The sequence below is a fragment of the Astyanax mexicanus genome, chromosome 4 (genome assembly GCF_023375975.1).
Source record: "Astyanax mexicanus isolate ESR-SI-001 chromosome 4, AstMex3_surface, whole genome shotgun sequence".
NCBI lineage: Eukaryota > Metazoa > Chordata > Actinopteri > Characiformes > Acestrorhamphidae > Astyanax > Astyanax mexicanus.
Window position 1 is genome coordinate 18,254,876 of NC_064411.1, and position 22,309 is coordinate 18,277,184.

Consider the following 22,309-nt stretch of genomic DNA (forward strand, 5'->3'; position numbering starts at 1 on the left):
TGATATGCATGTGTGTAAGTCTGTAAGTGTATGTATATACTTGTATGTGTGTGTAACTGATTATATAAGTGTGTATTTGTATGGGTTGTTTTGGGTGTGTTTAGGGTTGGGGTTCATTTGGTGTGTTAAGTGGTGTTTAGGGATGGTTTTGGGGTCCAGTGTTTTTAAATAGAGGACGGTGGTTGGAGGGGTCGCTGTCGACCCTCAGCTGCACCAGCTGTGTTGGTTCTCTGAGATGTAGAAAATGGGAATCCTGAACAGGCTGAGGACAGTAAAGTGCTGCAGGAATGCATCCAAACAGCAAGAATGGGTTCTAGAGGAACCTTTGGACTCCAGAGCACGTTTACCTATTCCATCACCATCAGCCCTGAAACATGCTGTGCTCTGTGAACAGTCATATAAAGATCCTGCATAGTTACTGTACAGTCACTAGGTGATTCATCTTTAAATGCAGGCTGACATGAAGACAGGAAAGCTTGATGTAGTATTAGGTTAATTGCATAGGCAAGAACCATTGTTCAGTCAAGGGTTGAACTGGGGGGACCTAATAAAGAGGAGTTCTAAAGTGAAGCTGGTGGGTGGTGTCGTCTGTTGTTGTCTCTCGCTCTTCAGAAGGTTTATACTGAACGGTAAAACTGAACATGGTGTCAGAAGTGGGATAGGAGTAAGTTCTCCAACGTTTTGTGTTTCAATACCACTGGCGAAGTAAATAAAACAAAACGGACAAAAACTGGGTTACCGCACGGTGGGTGCTTGGACCCCTATAATCGCCATTTGATACCCGCGAGTTTGGGGGGGCATATCCAAGCGGTTCAGCATTACAGCGCGGCAGCATGAGCCTGTTCCAAGTCCCACCACCGGATACATTGGAGGGTGCACTGACTGCAGCCTGCGGGAAGGCGGAGTTGGACGTCCAGCGCGTCCAGTCCCGCCCACTTTGTCCACGTCACGCCTCGTCAGTCTCGCGAGCTTGACGGTCACGCCTCATCAGTCTCGCGAGCTTGTCCTGTTGATGACACCACAAGAGGACCTTCTTCCGCTCCCACTGCTTGTACTTGCACAGAATCTACTGCTCCTACATCTTCTTCTCCAACTCCTCCTCCACCTGTTATTCCTCTACCACTGGTTCCTGATTCTCTTCCTCCAACTTCTCCTCAGCCTACTGATGCTTTACCACCACAGAAACCACCCAGACTCTGTGGACAGAGGCAGCACACTGTCATGTGTATTCATTGTGGAATAGAGATAAACAAACGTAACTTAAGGGTACATCTACTGAGGAAACATACTGACAATAAGAAGGATATAACCGCACAGCATCATCTTAGTTGTGAGTGTGTTGATGCTACGAATGGCATTTTTGCCGTAGCAAAGTCATTTACAGGCCCCAATACACCTATTCACGTCATTAAAAAGAATTGGGGTATGAATCAGCAAACAAGATGTGAAATGGATCTGTGTAGGATCAACTCAGAATTTGCACAAAGAAGTAACTTACATCCATTTGAGTGTCAGCATGTTAAGTCCCTCACCTATTGCCCACCTGCTAAAATTTATTCTCCTACTCTTGAAGAGGATACTTTGACGGAAATGGTTCATGATAAGTGGTTTGGGAATGATAAAAAGAATCTATGTCTGCAACGGCAAAGAGAGGCAAATAATGGACGAGCCCCTCTGTCATGCCAGGTTACAGTAGGTGGGCCTCCATCAAAAAGATTTATTTCTGTGTTTGAGCCGAACATTTCTTATTATAGCAGGTTAGGTAGAGGGCTTTTTTCCTTTGACACAAAGAGGATTGAATGGCACTGCCCATGTGCAAAGTCTAGGCAGTCTTGCATTCACAAATGCATTGCAAAGTGGCATCTGTTTCAGACGGAACAGATGCTTTTCAGACGTGTTCGGATAGTGGAAGATGATATCCAGGAAGTATTTACAGAAGGTACAGAGGATGTGGAAGAACAGCAACTGGATGAAGGGCCACGGTATCCACCGGAAGATGCACAACTCTCACGAATGGTGCACTATATCTTCAAAAACAAGAAGCTTCCTGCAGTTCTCCCTGCTGATGTAGCCAATGCAAGAAATGTTTTCCCAAAGCACTTGGTTCCATTGGAGACCATTTGCACAGAATGCACAGAAAACACTCTACTTAGTGAACCTCAGCTTATCACTTCAAAAGCAACAATCTTGACTATGACAGATGTCATTGAAGGTATGTTCATGTGTTTGTATGTATTTATTTATTTAAATATTTATGTAATCTAAAGTTATCCTATTATGAATTATGCACGATCTGATTTCCTCGGGTTGCTGTTGTTCCTGAAACAACGTGAATAAAGTGGATCCAGGACCGACAACACTCACATCCAATCAGATTTAGCGTCTCTCACTGACGTCATTACAAGCGCGACTGTCCAAAAAGACCGCGGGGAGATTCAAACACCAGTAACTGCTGTGCCCCCTTTTGCGTTCAAGCTGTGCGGTGTGGAGGAAGGTAAGAAAGCTCCTTTATCTCCTATAATCAGTGTAAATACTGTTTTAATTGAACTAAAGTCTGGCTCTTAGGCTCTACACTTTTGCATGGATGCATATTTGAAAGTTTCCTTTCTGGGAAAATGTTTTAAGCATTAGCTAGTTAGATTAACTAGGTTAGCTTACATGCTAACGTACTTAGCTAACTAGTTTACATTTTAAAGACTGGTGAATTTAATTGAGCTTAGTATCAAACACTTGCTTTAATTACATGAAGATCTACAACTCAGCTTGCTTAAGTAAGCTAGCTGGATAATAATAAGTTAGTTAATTACTTACTAAATTAGTTAGCTAGCTACTGTTAGTTAGTTAGTTAGTTAGGTTAGGTAGTTGGCTATCTACTTAGTTGATTGCTTACTGTTGTAGTTAGCTAGCTACTTAGTTAATTGGGTTAAGTAACTTATTTAGCTATATATTTATTGAATTACTTACTGTTTTAGTTAGCTAGCTACATAGTTAGTTAGGTAGTTAGCTATCTATTTATTTAATTACTTACTGTATTAGTTAGCTAGCTATTTTGTTAGTTAGGTAGTTAGCTATCTATTTAGTAACTTACTGTATTAGTTTGCTAGCTATTTTGTTAGTTAGTTAGGTAGGTTAGGTAGTTATATATGTACTTAAATAATTACTTACTTTATTAGTTAGCTAGTTAGTTACATACTTAGTTAGCTATGTTAATTAGCTGCCTACTTTGTTAATTAGATTATTAAGGTTAGTTAGTTAGCTATATACTTTTAGTATTATCTAATTTATTAGTTAGCTAGATATTTTGTTAGTTAGGTTACTTAGTTAGCTATCTGCTTATTTAGTTAGCTACATCCAATAACATACCTACTTTCTTAGTTTACTACTTACCTTGTTAGTTATTTAGTTAGTCAGCTAGCATGCTTTACAATTTTATTTGGACAACTTAGATCTATTGCCCTATTTTGAAAAGGCTTTAATGCTGTCTGACTTGCTAATGTTAGTTTGTCACTTTAGATTACATTTTCAAAGAAAAAGTTAATTATTGAAGGTTAGAATGAAAAATTAAGGGCCATCGTGCGCGTTGTTGATCCAGGGCCATCGTGCGCGTTGTTGATCCAGGGTCATCGTGCGCGTTGTTGATCCAGGGCCATCGTGCGCCTTGTTGATCCAGGGCCATCGTGCGCGTTGTTGATCCAGTTAATTGATGCCTTGATTTATATAAAAAAAAAAAAACTCTAGCATGTGTGTGTTTGTTTTTACTAGTACTTTTTTAAAAGCTGGAAAATTTAATTCAAATTTAAATATAAACAAAATAAAATTGTATCTGGGCCTCCCTGGAATAATGCATAGATTGGTCACAGGCTGTCCTGTAATATCTAGGACCAAGAAGTTTGTAGAAGTTCTGTAAGTTTATGAGGCTGACCTCACCATCCTTAATTTCGGTAACTTTGGGCATCCATGATCCTGTTTTTAGGTCTATGGTTGTCTTTCCAGGGAGCTCGTTTGTTAGGTTCTGACCACTGCAAATTAGGAAAATGCAACAAGACCTGCCTTGTGATTTGGAGATGTTTTGACCCAGCAGGCGGCTGTTTTAATATCTCAATTCCATTTGTCCTGCTTTTAACTCCTCAGCCTTAAGTTAACTATTCACTCACTCCCTATGTAAATATATTTACCCATTTGGCATTATGACCAGATAATAAATGTTTGTTTATTAATATCCTGAAGTTTTTCCACTGGTGAGCCAAATAACCACAAAAATCTTATCAGGATCAAGATGCCAAAGCACATACTTTTTACAGATATATAAACACAGCAAATATTGCTTTTAAATACATATGGGAGGATAATTGGAGCTTGTCTGGAAAATGGGAACCACTGGATACTTTTTGTGAGTTACATTTATAGATACTTTATTGACCCTGAAGGAAATGCATATCCTAGCTTGTAGAACAAAAAGATAAATACACTCCAACATAGTATAGTAACTCTGTCACAGATAGAACTGTAATCTACCTCTCTGCTTAGAGCTTCTTAAAAGCTTGATTTTAAGGTTTGTGTGGATGTGATTTTGATTATTTTTTATTCCAAACCACAACCCAATTATAATTGTATAGACTTTTGCCAGAAGCAGACATATATCCAATAAAATGTAATGGAATCATTGTTGTCTGGAAGAAATGTACAGCAGAGGCATTTCTTTGTCTTAAAGGTAAAACAATGTAAAGGCAAAATGTACAACACGGTCCTTCAAGTCCAATATATTAAGGTATATTACCTGTACCACAAATGTTTATACTACTTCCACTTTCTTTGAGAAAAGGAGCATATTCATCCATCTTATTATTTTATTCTGTATTCAGTGCACTATTTACTCTAGTATAAAGTCTATATGAACTGTGGTTTAAACAGCAGATTAAATGTAGGAAATGTTTTAAAACAAAAGCTTCCTTCCACATTGAATATTAAAACATTATCTATCTTTCTTTTTAGTTTTATGACATTACACAGAGAAGAATCATTTACATGAATTCTATGGGAGAGGATAGAAAGACAGTTTTGAAAAACTGGAGGTGACGAATACAATTATATGCATTATATTGCCAAAAGTATCCATTATCCTGCATTGCATTTGGTGATTAGGCTTGAATGGAGCTGCTTGGTCAGGGAAACGCATTCCATGAATTTCTCTGCTCTCTACTGTTCTTAATCTAATCTGAATAAAGCTTTGCTTTCTTCACCTGTGGTCTGTGTGAAGTGATATAATGATTCTAGTTTCTTATATCTGTTTAGTTAACAGTGTAATTGTTTAGCTTATTTGCATCAGCCAGAGGTTGCAAAGACAACTGGACAATCTTCAGTGTCAAACATCCACAACAGCAAGATGGACACTCGTATGGAGTACACGTGGTACAATCAATAATTCTACTTTATTCATTTGTATTTGATGTATTTCCTGTGTTCTAACAATTGCAACTTTAACAGAATTTTGTTTTCTTGCCTGAGAGCCTTCACGTTTTAAATTTTTTTCTTTAGTCGTACGTTAACATGACTGTTCTATGTTTCTCTAATACATTGGTGCTGATTTCTTCACAACGGAATAAAATATTAAAAATTGTTTGGGGGAAACCACACAACCAAAAGTAAATACAGAAAAATCTGTCCAACAATATTAAAGACACTGTATCTGCAATTACTCACTTTATTAAGAATTTCTCATTAATCATGCTTGTTTTTTATTGATACAGTTTGCAGAAAACATTCTTGAAGGAAAAAGCTGTGTAGAACAATATGGAGTTTTAGGTATGTGTGTGAGAGTGAGTGTGATACAGATTAAAATCTAGACATATTCTATATTTTTGTACAGATCGCACTCAGAAGAGCTCCAGTTCCTGGGACCCATTGACTGCAAAAGATAAGGTAGAACATTATCAGTACGTCTACCTTTTTTAATTACATGTGTTTGTGCAACAAATTTAGTTATTACTTGTTTAGTAAAACAATTTCTTGTTTAGGTGCAGTGCCAGAAGTGTAAGGCTTGCTACTACACAGATGTTCGAATACGGCATGTGGCATCTGTGCTGTATGTGAAAGTAGGTAATATGTAGTGAGTACATTACCTGTCAAAGGTAGCTTAACAAGTACATTGGTAGGCCATTTAGCTACAGAGTATTTTTGTGATAATGATATTCTTGGTGACAATAACCAAAATGTTTAATTTAATTTAAATAATAACTTCTTAAAAAAAAATGTTTTTTTTATAGTATAAGACACAGACACAGTTCTGGAAAAAAAAATCAAGATTGATCACAAGCAATCAAACCAAACTGAACTGCTTGAATTTTTGCACCAGGAGTGGCCTAAAGTTATCCAAAAGCAGTGTGTAAGACCGGTGGAGGAGAGCATGATGCCAAGATGCATGAAAACTGATTAAAAACCAGGGTTATTCCACCAAATAGATTTTTTTTAGGTCTATAAGCTCTGCATCTTTTTATTTCAGCCATTTCTTTTCTGCAGATAAATGCTCTAAATGACTTTTTTTTTGTAATTTGGGAGAAATATTGCCGTAGTTTCTAGAATAAAACATATCTATAAAAAGCAAAATCAGAGAAACGGATTCAGAAACTGAAGTGGTGTATTAATCATTTCCAGAGCTCGCTCTGTGTGTGTGTCTCTTTCTCTCTACATAATTTGGAATATTAGACCATGTTAGCCCTTATAAATCAGACCATCCCTGTATTAATGGGTAAGAGTGAGATGTTAGCCTAGTGCTTTGTTTTTTTAGTTGCAGTATTATTTTACCAATGTCTAACTTTTTTCCCCATGGTCATTTAAATGTGTGTAATAAAAAAAAGGTGTCTTATTCCAGTTTGTTCTTTTAATAAAACGTTGCTTAAAGAATTTGTATTTATTGATTTTATTTATGCATGTTCAGATCAGAGAACATTCATGCACTGGCATTAGTTAAATACAGTATAATACACAAAACTAGTTAAAAGTACAAAAACATGAATATGAAGATTAAAAATAATTTAACAGGAAGCATCTTATTTGTAACATTTCCAGTCACAATAAATTTTAATTATTAAACATCAAACCCTTTAGGACATTGTACATTTAAAATAAAAAATCATGACATTTAATCTTAGCTATACTTAAAAATTAAGAGTTTACAGTAGATTCAAGTGATGCCATAGAAGAACTATTTGCTTTCTTTAAGAACAATATTTGTTATTTACACACTCAGCTCTTACATGTGCATGGTGTAGAAATGAAAGCTGCTATAAAGTTTTTAAAAAAAAAATGCACATGTAGAGAGAAATCTTTTTAAAACTGCATTTTTCATATTGTCATAAGAGATTAAGATATTAAAGGATAGTCACATACTCCAATGGAACAACATTAATGTTTTCTTTTCTTCTTTTCTGTGGAAAATCAAGAAGTTCTTCTGTTTCTGACTTTTCTTTATCTGTGGATACATTTTCCAATATTTTCAAGTAAAGTGTTTATGTTTACAGAGCTAGGGAACTAGTTTTATATTTACATTTGACACTGTGGTTAAAATCTTTGACTTTCATCTGTGTTGTTAGCTTTAGCTGAATAATCCCACACTTGTTTCCAGTTCTGCTTTTAAAATGCAGTCATGTGTGTTTAAAATCATTTCAGCTATGAAAAGTGACTATTTCAGTAATTCAGTTAAAATGTGAAACTCTTATATTATATAGATGTATTACACACAGTAATCTATTTTAGGCGTTTATTTTTTTATTGTTGATTATGGCTTACAGCCAATGAAAACCCAGAATTCTGTGTCTCAGAAAATTACATTATATAAGACCAGTTGGTAATTTTGGCAGTGTGGGCAGTGTGCCAAGTCCTGCTGGAAAATGAAATCCACATCTCCAAGAAAGCAGTCAGCAGATTGAAGCATGAAGTGCTGTAAGATTTTGTGGGAAAACAAAACTGCACTGACTTTAGACTTGATAATAAAACACAGTGGATCAACACCAGCAGATGACATGTCTCTCCAAACCATCACTGATCATCAGTAAATAAACGCTTAAAATAGATCAGTCTATGTGTAACACATCTACATAATGAGTTTCACATTTTTAACTGAATTATTGAAATAAATTAACTTTTTTTCCCAAAGATATTCTAATTTTTTTAGATGGCCCTGTACACAGTGTGTAACAGAGAGGGGACCTGATATTGACAAATTCCCCGATCTCTCTTTACAATTATTTTGTCTCTCCAACCACTTTCCATCATCTGGGAAACTGAATGTAAAAGATTCTGAGAACCAAACCTATTGGATTCTTGACACGATCAGTATCCTGCAGGGCTTTTATCACAGTGAAGTAATCATCAGCTTTACTAAGGACAACGTTAAGTAGGTCATCCAGTCACCTATTCCTAGAACCAGCCAAAAACCTGAAAGGTAAGGAAGAATAATATTTAATTATGGTTCATCACTGCAAATGTGTAAATGCACAATTAGTAGCCTATAAGCTTTTTAAATGTCTAAAATGACAAGATTGTGACTAAATATAACTGGTCATAATTAACTGATTAATTATTGCCAGCCTTGTCAAGGTTGCATTAAAACCGGGCAGGGTTTGGAGCTTATTGCGTGCAAAGGATTACCAACACAGTGAATTCCAGTCATGAAGGAAGTAAATGTTATATAAACCATATAAAATCAAAGTTATAAAGCAATGTAAAAGTCTTTATTTATTTCTTATTTTTAACAAAAACCTAAAGAAGTACAATTTTATAAATATACAGCTATAAGACTTAGTCCAACTGTACACTGTACAAATTAGAAAATAAAGGTAATATAAAAATCGATATATAAATATACAATATCATGGAGAAATAAATAGATATATGTTTACAAATCAATTTACATTTGTTTACCTCATCACCAATTTCTTATTTAATTGCAATAATTTTAAACATTTATTTTTAATCTGCTACTACTGACATTACTGCCACAAATTACTTTAAAAAGAACTGCAAAACTACTAATAAAATTTGCCCAGATCAGCAATAATAATACATATCAAATCAGTTTAAAAAAAAGAAAGAAAAAAAGATACAATATTTACTCGCTGTACTGTAAGCTTTCACCAGATTCAGTCACCAATTTACCATTTTTCCATGCTGAAACTGCAGACATGGTGTGTTAAACACTAAGTCTGTATGTGCAGCTTAATGAAATACTGGATTTTAGTCTAAATGTTGAATAATGTGTTCCTGGTAAGTTTATCTTCCTTCCGAATATTATTGCTATCACACACTTCCTTCTGGGTGCAATTCAGAAAAAAATGGCTATACTATTACTATACTATTAGTTTAAAATGAAACTAAAACATAAAGCCAGAAGTGTGACCTTACAATACAGAGCAGACAAAAATCAGCATATTAAAATGTTAGTTTAAAAAAAAAAAAAACGCGCACGATGGCCCTGGATCAACAACGCGCACGATGGCCCTGGATCAACAACGCGCACGATGGCCCTGGATCAACAACGCGCACGATGGCCCTGGATCAACAACGCGCACGATGGCCCTGGATCAACAACGCGCACGATGGCCCTGGATCAACAACGCGCATGATGGCCCTGGATCAACAACGCGCACGATGGCCCTGGATCAACAACGCGCACAAAATAGGGCAATAGATCTAAGTTGTCCAAATAAAATTGTAAAGCATGCTAGCTGGCTATTTAAATAACTAACAAGGTAAGTAGTAAACTAAGAAAGTAGGTATGTTATTGGATGTAGCTAACTAAATAAGCAGATAGCTAACTAAGTAACCTAACTAACAAAATATCTAGCTTACTAATAAATTAGATAATACTAATAAAGTAGATAGCTAACTAACTAACCTTAATAATCTAATTAACAAAGTAGCTAGTTAACTAAGTAAGTAGGCAGCTAATTAACATAGCTAACTAAGTAAGTAACTAACTAACAAATAAAGTAAGTAATTATTTAAGTACATATCTAACTACCTAACCTACCTACTGTGGGAAATCTTACGAAGAAACCCTGTTTTACCTTGAGTGTATTGACAAATATCTTTCAATAATGATTACTTATCTTAGTATCTATAATTACATAATTAATGTGTGAAACCTTGTATTGTATAGGCATTAACCAATACTCACATTATATTTGATCATTTTTACTCACAGTGTATTTTACACGCATTTATATAAAAGATTAACCAATAATCACAGTATATTCTTTACATATATAGTAAAACATTGTTTGATCAGGCATGTGACTAACACAGACTCTATTATATGACAGATTAACCCACATTAACATATAACATATGAGATGTAGCTCAGGCTTGAAGTATTTTGTTTACTGCAGGACCCTAACTAACGGTCATTAATTCGGCTGGTACGGGGCTAAATTGCTACAAAAAAGGCTATTAGATCAAAGCAGCCTTTGGATGAGTGAGTGCCTCCCTAAAAAACCTCTACTTCAAAGCGGGGGGTGACGCACACACACAGATAGTGCCAGGATGGAAGAATACAGTCAAGGTCAAACACTAGTGGTCCAGTCAGACACGTGCATGCTAACATGAGATGATTTTAACAACGCCTCATCAACAGGCTTACGTCATTTTGGGTATAAAACATGGAGTCAGATCAGAGGGGGTCAGAACTTATGCTGGGTGGCTGTTAGATGGTCTTTCATGTGTTAGTTCTCCTGAATATTCAGTTTGTAATAAATACTTGGTTTGCTTTCAACTTCACTCCACTGTCTGACTCTCTCTATCAAACGAACACGCAGGGAGTTGTACCCTGGACGAGAGGTGGGGGTAGCCCACCTCACATTTTCTTTTCTACAACACTACCTAACTAACAAAATAGCTATAGCTAGCAAACTAATACAGTAAGTAATTAAATAAATAGATAGCTAACTACCTAACTAACTAACAATGTAGCTAGCTAACTAAAACAGTAAGTAATTAACTAAATAGATAGCTAACTAACTTCCTAACTAACAAAATAGCTAGCTAACTAATACATTAAGTAATTAAATAAATAGATAGCTAACTATGTTACTTAACCTAACAAAGTAGCTAGCTAACTATCTAACTAACAAAGTAGCTAGCTAACTAATTTAGTAAGTAATTAACCAAATAGATAGCTAACTACTTAACCTTACTAACTAGCTAGCTAACTAACTAATACAGTAAGTAACTAAGTAGATAGCTAACTACCTAACCTAACTAACTAAAAGTAGCTAGCCAACTAAAACAGTAAGACATTAACTATGTAGATAGCTAACTATCTAACTAACAAAGTAGCTAGCTAACTAATTTAGTAAGTAATTAACCAAATAGATAGCTAACTACTTAACCTTACTAACTAGTTAGCTAACTAACTAATACAGTAAGTAACTAAGTAGATAGCTAACTACCTAAAAGTAGCTAGCCAACTAAAACAGTAAGACATTAACTATGTAGATAGCTAACTACCTAACCTAACTAACTAACTAACTAACTAAAAGTAGCTAGCTAACTAATTTAGTAAGTAATTAACTAAGTAGATAGCTAACTACTTAACCTTACTAACTAGATAGCTAGCTAACTAATACTGTAAGTAATTAAGTAGATAGCTAACTACTTAACCTTACTAACTAGATAACTAGCTAACTAACTAACTAACTAATACAGTAAGTAATTAACTAACTAACTTATTATTATCCAGCTAGCTTACTTAAGCAAGCTGAGTTGTAGATCTTCATGTAATTAAAGCAAGTGTTTGATACTAAGCTCAATTAAATTCACCAGTCTTTAAAATGTAAACTAGTTAGCTAAGTACGTTAGCATGTAAGCTAACCTAGTTAATCTAACTAGCTAATGCTTAAAACATTTTCCCAGAAAGGAAACTTTCAAATATGCATCCATGCAAAAGTGTAGAGCCTAAGAGCCAGACTTTAGTTCAATTAAAACAGTATTTACACTGATTATAGGAGATAAAGGAGCTTTCTTACCTTCCTCCACACCGCACAGCTTGAACGCACAAGGGGGCACAGCAGTTACTGGTGTTTGAATCTCCCCGCGGTCTTTTTGGACAGTCGCGCTTGTAATGACGTCAGTGAGAGACGCTAAATCTGATTGGATGTGAGTGTTGTCGGTCCTGGATCCACTTTATTCACGTTGTTTCAGGAACAACAGCAACCCGAGGAAATCAGATCGTGCATGAATTATCATGATTTACTACTGCTTCTACTATTGCTCACAATGTCTATTCTGACAATAATTTTATAATTTAAATAACTAATATCTAATCAACATAAAATATTGTATCCAACAATATTGGACAACAAAATGTGTACCAAACAATACTTCTTTGAATGCTGTTGACAACTGTACATTAAAAATTGTTTTCATTAGGGATTTCAACATACTGCAAGTGCTGCTACAGGTGTGGTATGATCTATCGCTACCAGGAATGGTCTGATGGAGTTCACAACTATGATGACCACATACTTCTGTCCTTGCATCTCTGTATCTTCCTTCGCAACAGTCTCCAAGTATGAAGTGTTTTCAGTCAGTTTTGCTATGTGTACTGTTTTGTTTTGAAATGTTACACAGTCTATAAAAATCTTATCCATCAAATTTTTCAGACTCACCAGGCTATTGGAAGTGCTGTAGAAGCATTAGAGAAGACGTGTGGTAAAAGATTTCCATCACATCAAAGAGTGTTGTATGCGTATCTCCATTTTGAGGCCCTGACAGATCACTCGTACACTTTTGCATGTGTAACGTGTGGTTACCATCCTGTAACAGTTGTCATGGACCTTCATAAAAAGGGAGTCTTTAGTATGCCTGGTAAACACACACTCTTCTCACAAATATTAGGTTTGCATTATTTATTATAAATATTTATAATTTTCTTAAATAATCCATTGTCCGGTGTTTTGTGTGGTTGTTTTGTTTCTTTCATAGTGAGCAACATTGAGGTACCACCTCAGGATTTTGATGGGAAAGTCAATGCTGAAGAGTTTTGGGAAGGGGTATCATTGGAAATGATCAGTCGTGGCTTGGTGCCAAGTAAGTATAATCAACAAGTTGTGCAACCTGTTTGCCATCACACATCATAAACCACTTCAGTTATTATGTTCATTTTTATCATTTTAAGGCAATAGACAAAACCCATTTGTGGTTTGTCCAAGCTACCATTACTGGGCCCCATGGATTGGTTGCCACACAAGAAGCACCAGTATGGTCTTAAACACAGAGTACAGTAAAGTCCATACAGCCCGCACTCCAGATGAAGCATCTGACTTCAACATCACAGAGGACCGTCTCACAGACGAGATTCTTAAACTTAAGGTATTTACAGTTGTGACGTCATTTCCATTGTGTGTGAATATTGTCATGGTTGGAAAAAATATTCTACATAGCTAATCTTGCTGCTGTATACTACAGATGGAAGCTGTGCGTAGTTTATGCAAGCAGTGTGGCATAGACTCCAAGGGCTCCAGAATGGACTTAGTTATGAGGTTGCGCCAAGAAATGCAAACCCGAGGAACATATGACAAAATCTTTTCTAAGGTCTGGGGAGCATCTGGTAAGATAATTGATCATTTGTATGCTTGATGCAGTACTGTATTACTTTAGCATATACTGATTTTATTTCTTGTTGCCTTCACCAGGTGGATGGGCTGTGGTTACCTGTCCCTGTGCTATTGTGTACGCCGTAAAATTTAACCTAAGGGCAGAGAGCCCAAGAGATTTTGCAGACATTCTATTATCAATGACTCATTTCCCCAATCTGACATTGTATGATTTTGCCAGAGGGCTGGCAACCCATACAAATCTGAGGGAGCCAGAGTCTATGCCTTTTAGCCCCTATGAGGGCAGGCTGCTTGAACCAACAGACAACAATGTCAGACTGGCTTCAGCAGGGCAGATTAAAGTGAGTTTGCCTTGGCTGACAAGTAAAAAGGTTGTACCTGATGAAAATGGTCACCCCCTGACAGGGTCATCAGAGCATTATGCTCTATATGACCGCTTCCATGAGGCAAACACAAAAGACAAAAAGGATGCTTTGCGCAAAATAGAACTTATTCCAGAGGTATGTGGCTGGGTCAATAGCCAGTGTGCTGAGCAGCTTTTTGCTGGCATGAGGAAGAACAATCACTTCCTTAACATGATGACTCCCACATCACATATATTTTTAGTGCGAAATATTTTGCACCACTACAACAATGCACGCAACACAAAGACTCTTGAAGAGATGAAGAAAGCATTACATGTTGGAATGGAAATAGAGTTCAATTCAAGGGGACAGACAGTAATGGGTATGTACTTTTTTAATACATCATATGAAAAAACTATACAATAAATAAACTATAAAAATTTGTTCTGATTTATTCTGATATTATATGCACTCGTTGCCCTAGTACATGTTTTAAAAAATTCTAAGGTGCCTAAAATCATGTGGAAGCATCCTCAGTAGATTCCTCTGGTGTGTCCAGAGCAGCAGCAGCGGCCCCTGGAGTGTCCACAGCAGCAGCAGCAGCAGCAGCAGCGGCCCCTGGTGTGTCCAGAGCATCAGCCACCCCTGGAGTGTCCAGAGCAGCAGCAGCGGCCCCTGGTGTGTCCAGAGCATCAGCCACCCCTGGAGTGTCCAGAGCAGCAGCAGCGGCCCCTGGTGTGTCCAGAGCATCAGCGGCCCCTGGAGTGTCCAGAGCATCAGCAGCGGCCCCTGGAATGTCCACAGCAGCAGCAGCGGCGGCCCCTGGTGTGTCCAGAGCATCAGCGGCCCCTGGAGTGTCCAGAGCAGCAGCAGCGGCCCCTGGTGTGTCCAGAGCATCAGCGGCCCCTGGAGTGTCCAGAGCAGCAGCGGCGGCCCCTGGTGTGTCCAGAGCATCAGCGGCCCCTGGAGTGTCCAGAGCAGCAGCAGCGGCCCCTGGTGTGTCCAGAGCATCAGCGGCCCCTGGAGTGTCCAGAGCATCAGCAGCGGCCCCTGGAATGTCCACAGCAGCAGCAGCGGCGGCGGACCCTGGTGTGTCCGCAGCAGCAGCAGCAGCGGCGGCCCCTGGAGTGTCCAGAGCAGCAGCAGCGGCCCCTGGTGTGTCCAGAGCATCAGCGAACCCTGGAGTGTCCACAACATCAGCAGGGGCCCCTGGTGTGTCCGCAGAAGCAATATCGGCCCCTGGTTTGTCCGTAGCAGAAGCAGCACCTGTTGTATCCATAGTACCTCAAATAGCACCAAAATCTGGTAAGTAATGTGATATGCATGTTTTATAAGGGTGTGATGAGTCAATAATAAAGCTGTTGCATGGTACAGTGAATTAATCTGTGACTACCCACACCTTTTCAGATCTTTTGTCAGAAGTTTGTTTAACTTTTAGGAACCCTTCTGTTTGATGCACAAACATTTGTGCATGGCAGACATATTTCTACCAATATGCCAAATTGTTTTAATTTCTGCATGTGTACTTCTCAACTCACAGATACTTAATATTTCACAGTTGTTTGAGATTGCAGCTGTTGAAGGCAACTGAATCCTTGTACTTCATATATCTTATACTTACTATGTTACACCTAGTACATTTCATACTTGCTGAACTTTAATAATATACTGCACATGTCTGAAAGAAAGATCCATGAACATGACCATCTAAATTTGTTAATGATAAATTGCTAGTTCTTTTTGTTTTTTCAGTGGCAAACTGTTGGAGACTGACACACTTAGACCATATATGTGCCAGCAGGAATATCTGGGACTTCAAACTTCACAAAGGACTGGAGACACTGGTATGATTCAAAATACAAAGTGGTAACCATAATAAAGAAAGACTGGTAGCTCTAAGACATACACACTCCATCACAGCTGAGATCTACTTTATAAGACAGTTGTCAATTCAGTGAGCCACAGAGATATGAAACTGGCCTTGGAAGTTGGTCACATATTGCGAAATTAAGAATAAGTACTTCTTTGTCCATTAATATATAGAGGGAACTATATGTTCTTCTAACTCACTAGATCACATTTTCAATTTTAATATCCAAAAATTGTTTTTTTAGGTTAATTCTGCATTGGATTCCACACAGTCCCCCCATGAAGCCATAGGTTCTGTGGGCGGGACTGTATTGAAAAGGTCGGACTTCATGTCCTTAGGATTGGACCAAGAAGTCGAGGCAACAGTCAGTACAATTTTAATTTTACATTTAGCATTTTAAATGGTTCTGCAATTTTTAGTCACATTTTAATGCTTACAATCTTCTGTCCCTCATGTAGATAGCCAACTGTTGCTTTTCAATGATATGTAAAATTGCGGCACAGCAGGTACGTCTGAATATTGATAGTAGCTATAATGCAGTTGGCAAGGTACTTATAGTACTTGCTTAGAAATTGGTGTTTGGTTTTCATGTTTGAAAGTGTTATTTTTTACCAGGGAAAGGATGTCCATGCTGTTGATGCTTATGTGGTGGCTCTCAATGCGGACCCATTGTTGTCTCTACCTGTAAGTGATTTTATATATTGATTCATTTATTTTGCTTTGATGAATTATGGTATAGAAAAGTATCACTTGTTCTTGCTGCATTTTTAAAAGTTCACATTTACAGTATGGCAGTGTGGCAGTCACTATGGAAGATTTTGCCCAAAAGTTTGGTTTCAGTATTTATTTATTTTTTTAGTTATTTTTGGATCATAGGCTGGGTAAACATAGGCTCCTACCTTTGTAGCTTGGATATTACCCATGTCGCTATTGCTTTTCATACACTTTTGCTTGAATAAAGATTTTAAAAATTGCCATGCAGGTTTCTTAAGCACTTATTTCTTGATAAAAACAATAAAATCCAGTGAATTTTGCAATGCAGTTGCTCAAAAACCTCATTTTTGAGAGCAAATCTTCCAGGCAACCACACATATACAATAGTAATTTTGACCTCTTATCACCAATAGTCAGATGCAGCATCAAAAGATTGTATCCTTTTCCCCGTATGGAAACCAGGACACTGGCTCCTATGTGTAATTTTTTTTTGTCAGTATCATGTTTCAGGTTTCTCTTTTGTGATTTGTAAATCCTTTTCATCTTTTCTCACTTTTTTATATTCAGCTAATACTTAACTAGATCCCAAGCAGAGAAAGTAGTCCAATGCAGAAAAATGCACATGCTGGTAATAAACATGGTGTAGGAGGTTCACCATATGTATTTTACAGGTTCTCAAGCCAAAAGTTAAGAGGATTCACATTCTCGACTCCTCTGACCCTAGTGCTCGTGGAGATATTGAGTGTTTATCCATTATCAGGTTCAAATCTAATATTTAGGAACTGTTCCATGTTCCTTTCCTTACAGTTCAAAGTTCAAGGTTCATTCAGTGTTTGCTTTCTTGCTTTGTTGTTTCCATTCGGTTGTTCAGGGACTGTTCAGTGTTCCCTATAAAGTTAATTAATTGTGTGTTCTCTGAATGTTATTTTTTCTGAATGTGCTGTTTTCTATGCCTGTGACATGTTCAATGTTCACACTGTACGTCTAGGTACTAAAATCTGATTTTTTGCATTGAATAATACATGAAAATGATCACAATGATATATATATATATATATATATATATATATATATATATATATATATATATATATATATATTGGTTCATAGACAGATCAAATCCACTGATAAAATTAATGTGGGTTATTTTTAAATGCAGTGTGAACATAGCCTAAGTGAACCTTAAAGGGTATGACAACACCTTTTGTAGCTTGGGTAGTGAGGTAGAGCAGGTTTAAAAAACACTCCCATGGTTTGTGGATGTTATGTCACATTGTGTATGGTCTTTTTTCATCATGTATTTTCCTTTTGTCATTTGAAGCATGCTTGCTACAAGGCTTGTTCCAGGATCCTGGATAATTGCTAGAAATGAGGTACAGAAAACTTAACTTTAGGGCAACTTAAGTGTGTATACATTGTGTATTACTAAACTGTTATTAATATGTGGTATTTGACAGGCTGTTCCAGTACAGTTTGGGAGTTCTGACTGTGGAGTATTCATGCTTATGGTGAGGTATAAACTAACCAATGATTGTTAATTAGTTTTCTCACTACCTTCATACACAAAAATCAATTGTTTGATAGTACCAGGTAAAATGGCCAATACTCATAGTGAAATTAAATTACTGATTGTTTGCAAATACAATGAAAGGAGATTGTGCTGATTTTCTTGTATTGTATATGACAGTATGCACTATATGTTGCCCATGAATGGACCTTCGACTTCACTCAGGTCAGCACTAGATTTCTCGTCTTACTAAGGATATGTGCTTGGTGAGGATATAAATTGTATTTAGAAGTTTGTCTTCTCTCTCATAGCATGATATGCCTAGCATAAGGAGATGGTGGGTGAACCTCCTGATCAACAACATGACACATGGAAGGTATGTACAAAATATTAATGAAAGAAACTATTTCAGGTGTTTTTACTGCTATGACTTTTTTTTTTGTTTTTTTGTTTTTAGGAATATATGATATGATGATATCCCTGGACAGTGCATGGAGCAGGAATAACAGCGATATCATCTCTTGTGTTCCTAAAAACAAAATGTATCAGATCAGTAAAAAACAACTGAAACCAGTAACTGGTTCTGTTCATTTTTAGGAAGAGGAGATATGATGATATCACTGGTCAGTGCATGGAGCAGGAGTACCAGGGCCCTGAACAGGAGAACTCTGAATATTTGATGGTATAAGCATTTATACAGTCAAAATCTAGACAAATGTAATCTCCTGAATGTTAAACTTAGAAATGTTCACCATAATGTTATTTAAGATAATAGTGTTGTATTTCTTTACCATTAGTCAAAAGATGAGGAGACTGTAGCTGCCAGGACAACTGGGCACCACTACAGGGTAAGTCTTTTGATGCTGTTGTACCTTTGTGAGTTAAGTAAATTTGATACCAAACCTTTTTTTATATTGGGCAGTGTGGTGTAAAAAACTTCTATCTTTATTTAGAATCTAACTACCCATTGGAACATTATCATAACTTTTGGTGCTATATAAGTTTCTATATAGAAGCATACAACATATATACAGCACATTTTCCATCAATCTGAAGAATCTTTTCAGCATGAAAGGGTTATTTGAGTTTCATGGTTCTAAATAGACTCACTAATGTCTTTACTAAATAACTCCTGAAGTAGTTCTGTATTCCTGAAGAAGCTAGTACTGCATTACAGATTTTTAGAATTTGTGTTTTGCTTTTTATATTAATTCTAGGACAGCAGATTATACCGTGACAGCTTGGAAGCGCATGGTGCAATGAACACAGGAACAAGTTTTGCGGAGATGTTGCACCACCTCCGATTCTAAACATGTCTGAAGAGGAGATGGAAGAGGCATTTCAGAAACTGGACACCCTCAGTATACACACTGATGAGGACGAAAGATCTGATGTGCTTAGAAACTTTGGCTTTTCGTTTACTGATCTGAAAGACATGGCTTTTTTTTTAGATAATGTCAGAGAAAAAATGGGCAAAAGAGTCTCCTGCGAGTTAATTTAAGTTTTTATTTTAATTCATTATTTTCTTTCAAATTATTTTCTTTCAAAGCTTACCAGATGCCTGTGCTGGTTGATATCACATTAGGAGTGTTTTTTTTTCAGCATCTTTTTATTTCATTTATTTATACTTTTGCAAAATACTGTTTGTTTTATTCTGATTCATTTATTCTGTGTTCAAATAAAATCCATTTGTAGAAAGGGCACCTGTGTAAGTGTGATTCTACTTTTAAATACCATTACAGTCAGGGAAATGGTCATTTATGCTGCTCAGTTCCACAATATCAGTCGTCTACTGTTTTCAACAGTTCTTAGCTACAGAAATAAGAGTAAATTATTAACTGTTGGTAGATATATTGACAAATATAGTGATTATAGTTGATTTGAGAAAATCTAGGAAATGTGATTGGTTTTGACATTATTTTTACCTTGTTTTATTTTTTAAATGTTTTGTTTAACCCTTTCAAACCTGAATTATCTCCAGTGGTGGGGGAAAAAATCTATGAATGCTGTTTGCTGTCTGTAATTCACAGAAAAGAAGACTCTAGTATTCTACTATAAAATCTATATAGCAAATAAATCCAATTAACTAAAATGTTTAATAAATCCCAAAACAGTAAAAAATATATATTAAAAAGTGTTCTTAGTCACATTAAATTAGTAAAACAGTAAAAAATATATATTAAAAAGTGTTCTTAGTCACATTAAATTAGTAAAACATTAACTGTTGCTTTGCCTCAATGGTTTTAGTACTAACGCTACAGTTTCATTGGTTAATAAACTTCATTGGCTGATTCATCATCTATTCTGATGACAACAGCTCTCAAATAGTATTATATGCAAAATAAAATGGTTAAAATAAACAAAATACATGATGTCCATTGTAATGGATGCAGGATCTGAAAGGGTTAAAACAATGAACCTCTAATTTTAAGGGTTCAGATATAACTTTACTCCTTAAGTGTTTATTTTTAATAAAGTCTGACTGGGTCAAATGTATGGCCAATGATTTCATAACTAAGATTAATTTACAGGTGGAATATCTTCTCTTTAGTAGATAGCTTGTAGAGGCAGAGAGTAAAAATCATACACTTCAAATATGCTTGCACAACGATTTTTATCTTACCCTAGAGTCTGTAGAAAATGCCAGACTAATGTATTATTCATCGATGGAAAAATGCAACGTTTGTATATTGGTTAAACATTATATTTAAGGTCCGAATAAAAACGACCGCTGTGAGAACTGCCTTGTTCTTTGTTTACTTCCGTTCAGAGGGGGAGCCAAGACATGACGTGGACAAAGTGGGCGGGACTGGACGCGCTGGACGTCCAACTCCGCCTTCCCGCAGGCTGCAGTCAGTAGTACTTGAAACTCGAGCGCAAAAAACTCAGTCGAGCAGAAATTGCTGCTGCAGGTAATTCACACAGCGCGCGAGGAAAAAAAGCCCCCGAGAGGAGAAAAATTAAGCTCGAGAGCAACTTTTTCTTCAGCGCGCACACCATTCCCTTTTTTTTGCTCATGAGTTTCCCATTTGCGCTTGCGAGAAGGAAATTTATACACGCTAAACGTTAAAACAAGCAGGTTATTTTTTTTCACCTGGTATTTTTGCGCCCTCGACTTTTGACATTAATGTGACGCCATAGATTTCCCTCTTCTGGTTCGAGCAGTAGTCATTTTCGTTCGAAATAAGTGAGCTTTAGACAAAGTAGTAGCTGCTTAGAAGTTGCAAAAGTTTACCATACAGTCCGTTTTGGAAAAAGTACAGTTAGGTATGCCATTTTAAAGAAATAATGTCACCACCACCTGGAGCTACGCGCAAACGCAGCCAACGCGCTCCATGTCCAACCGGAAGTCTGAGTATTTTATATTCTTAAACATTGTTAATTATATAAAAGTAGTGGACAATCATTGTAAATTACGTTACTGTCCTTGGTCTATTTTGGTTAAATGATTGTGCATTGCATAGGCGTATTACTGATTTTTGTGTTTTTGCAAATCCTCTTTGTGGGTAATATCAGGAGGGTGTGTGTAGGGGGCTGTTTCCAATAATCCTTAAATACCCTAAAGTTGTATGAATGGATTCCAGTTAGGCATCATACTTGACCTGTTCATATGTTTTTTTTTTTCTTTATTTTGTCTCCACCTGACTGTGATTTTGGCAGTATGTTTTTGGAACCTTACTTAAGCTGAAATATAGTATCCCTTTCCTGCCAAAACACCCAGAGAGAGCGAGACCAGGGCCCTAGATTGTTGAACGGGGACTTGGGTCTTTTTCACCAATATTTCTGGTTATAAAGCAGTCAAGGAAATGGTCATGTGATAATCCTGGCAAAAAAATCCACCTGCAGAAAGTGGCAAACCTGCAAATAGATAGCTTTCAGTTGTTGTTACATTTGTTTTTTAATGTTTTATAATGGTTTTATGATCAATTTATAGAAGTGTTTCATAAAATTGTTTGATGAAATGGTTTCATAAGTATTTTTAGAGAGTGATTGAAAAGGCTGTTTTATTTGTTTATCTATTTGTTAACTGGAAAGAAAAATAAAACAATAATATGCAATATGTGGTTGCTACATTCATTCAGGTTTTAAAAAAAACGACAATATTGTAAGTAATCCAAAGTAATCAGATTACGTTACTCACTTGAAGTAATGTAACTGATTACGTTACAAATTACATTTTGAGTGATGTAATCAGTAATCTGTAAGGGATTACATTTTAAAAGTAACCTTCCCAACATTGGGTGTATGAAACACTGTTCTGTGA

The 22,309-nt window shown here is 36.6% G+C and overlaps 2 protein-coding genes and 1 long non-coding RNA gene across 3 annotated transcripts in view; 2 read left to right on the plus strand and 1 right to left on the minus strand.

Annotated features, from left to right (window-relative positions):
* LOC125801268 (zinc finger protein 239-like) overlaps positions 1-22,309 on the minus strand; it is a 305,512-nt gene that overhangs the window by 237,591 nt on the left and 45,612 nt on the right. The window lies entirely within an intron of this gene.
* Positions 533-15,796, plus strand: LOC125801113 (uncharacterized). Its single transcript, XM_049477182.1, has 9 exons — positions 533-2,212; positions 12,424-12,563; positions 12,657-12,861; positions 12,979-13,083; positions 13,172-13,365; positions 13,462-13,603; positions 13,689-14,336; positions 14,514-15,259; positions 15,707-15,796. The coding sequence occupies exons 1-8, from the start codon at positions 1,222-1,224 to the stop codon at positions 15,206-15,208; spliced, it is 3,120 nt and encodes a 1,039-aa protein (XP_049333139.1). The 5' UTR covers positions 533-1,221; the 3' UTR covers positions 15,209-15,259; positions 15,707-15,796.
* Positions 2,871-6,900, plus strand: LOC125801579 (uncharacterized). The gene is made up of 2 exons (XR_007438758.1): positions 2,871-5,919; positions 6,015-6,900. It is a non-coding gene; the product is annotated as an uncharacterized LOC125801579 (long non-coding RNA).

What these genes read in the sequence shown, in the direction of transcription:
- LOC125801113 (XM_049477182.1), top strand. Translation starts at nt 1,222, where the DNA reads ATGTGTATTCATTGTGGAATAGAGATAAACAAACGTAACTTAAGGGTA. An exon ending in GGGAGTCTTTAGTATGCCTG is followed by an intron (nt 12,862 to 12,978) that starts GTAAACACACAC and finishes TTTCTTTCATAG; the next exon opens with TGAGCAACATTGAGGTACCA. An exon ending in CAGTCGTGGCTTGGTGCCAA is followed by an intron (nt 13,084 to 13,171) that starts GTAAGTATAATC and finishes TATCATTTTAAG; the next exon opens with GCAATAGACAAAACCCATTT.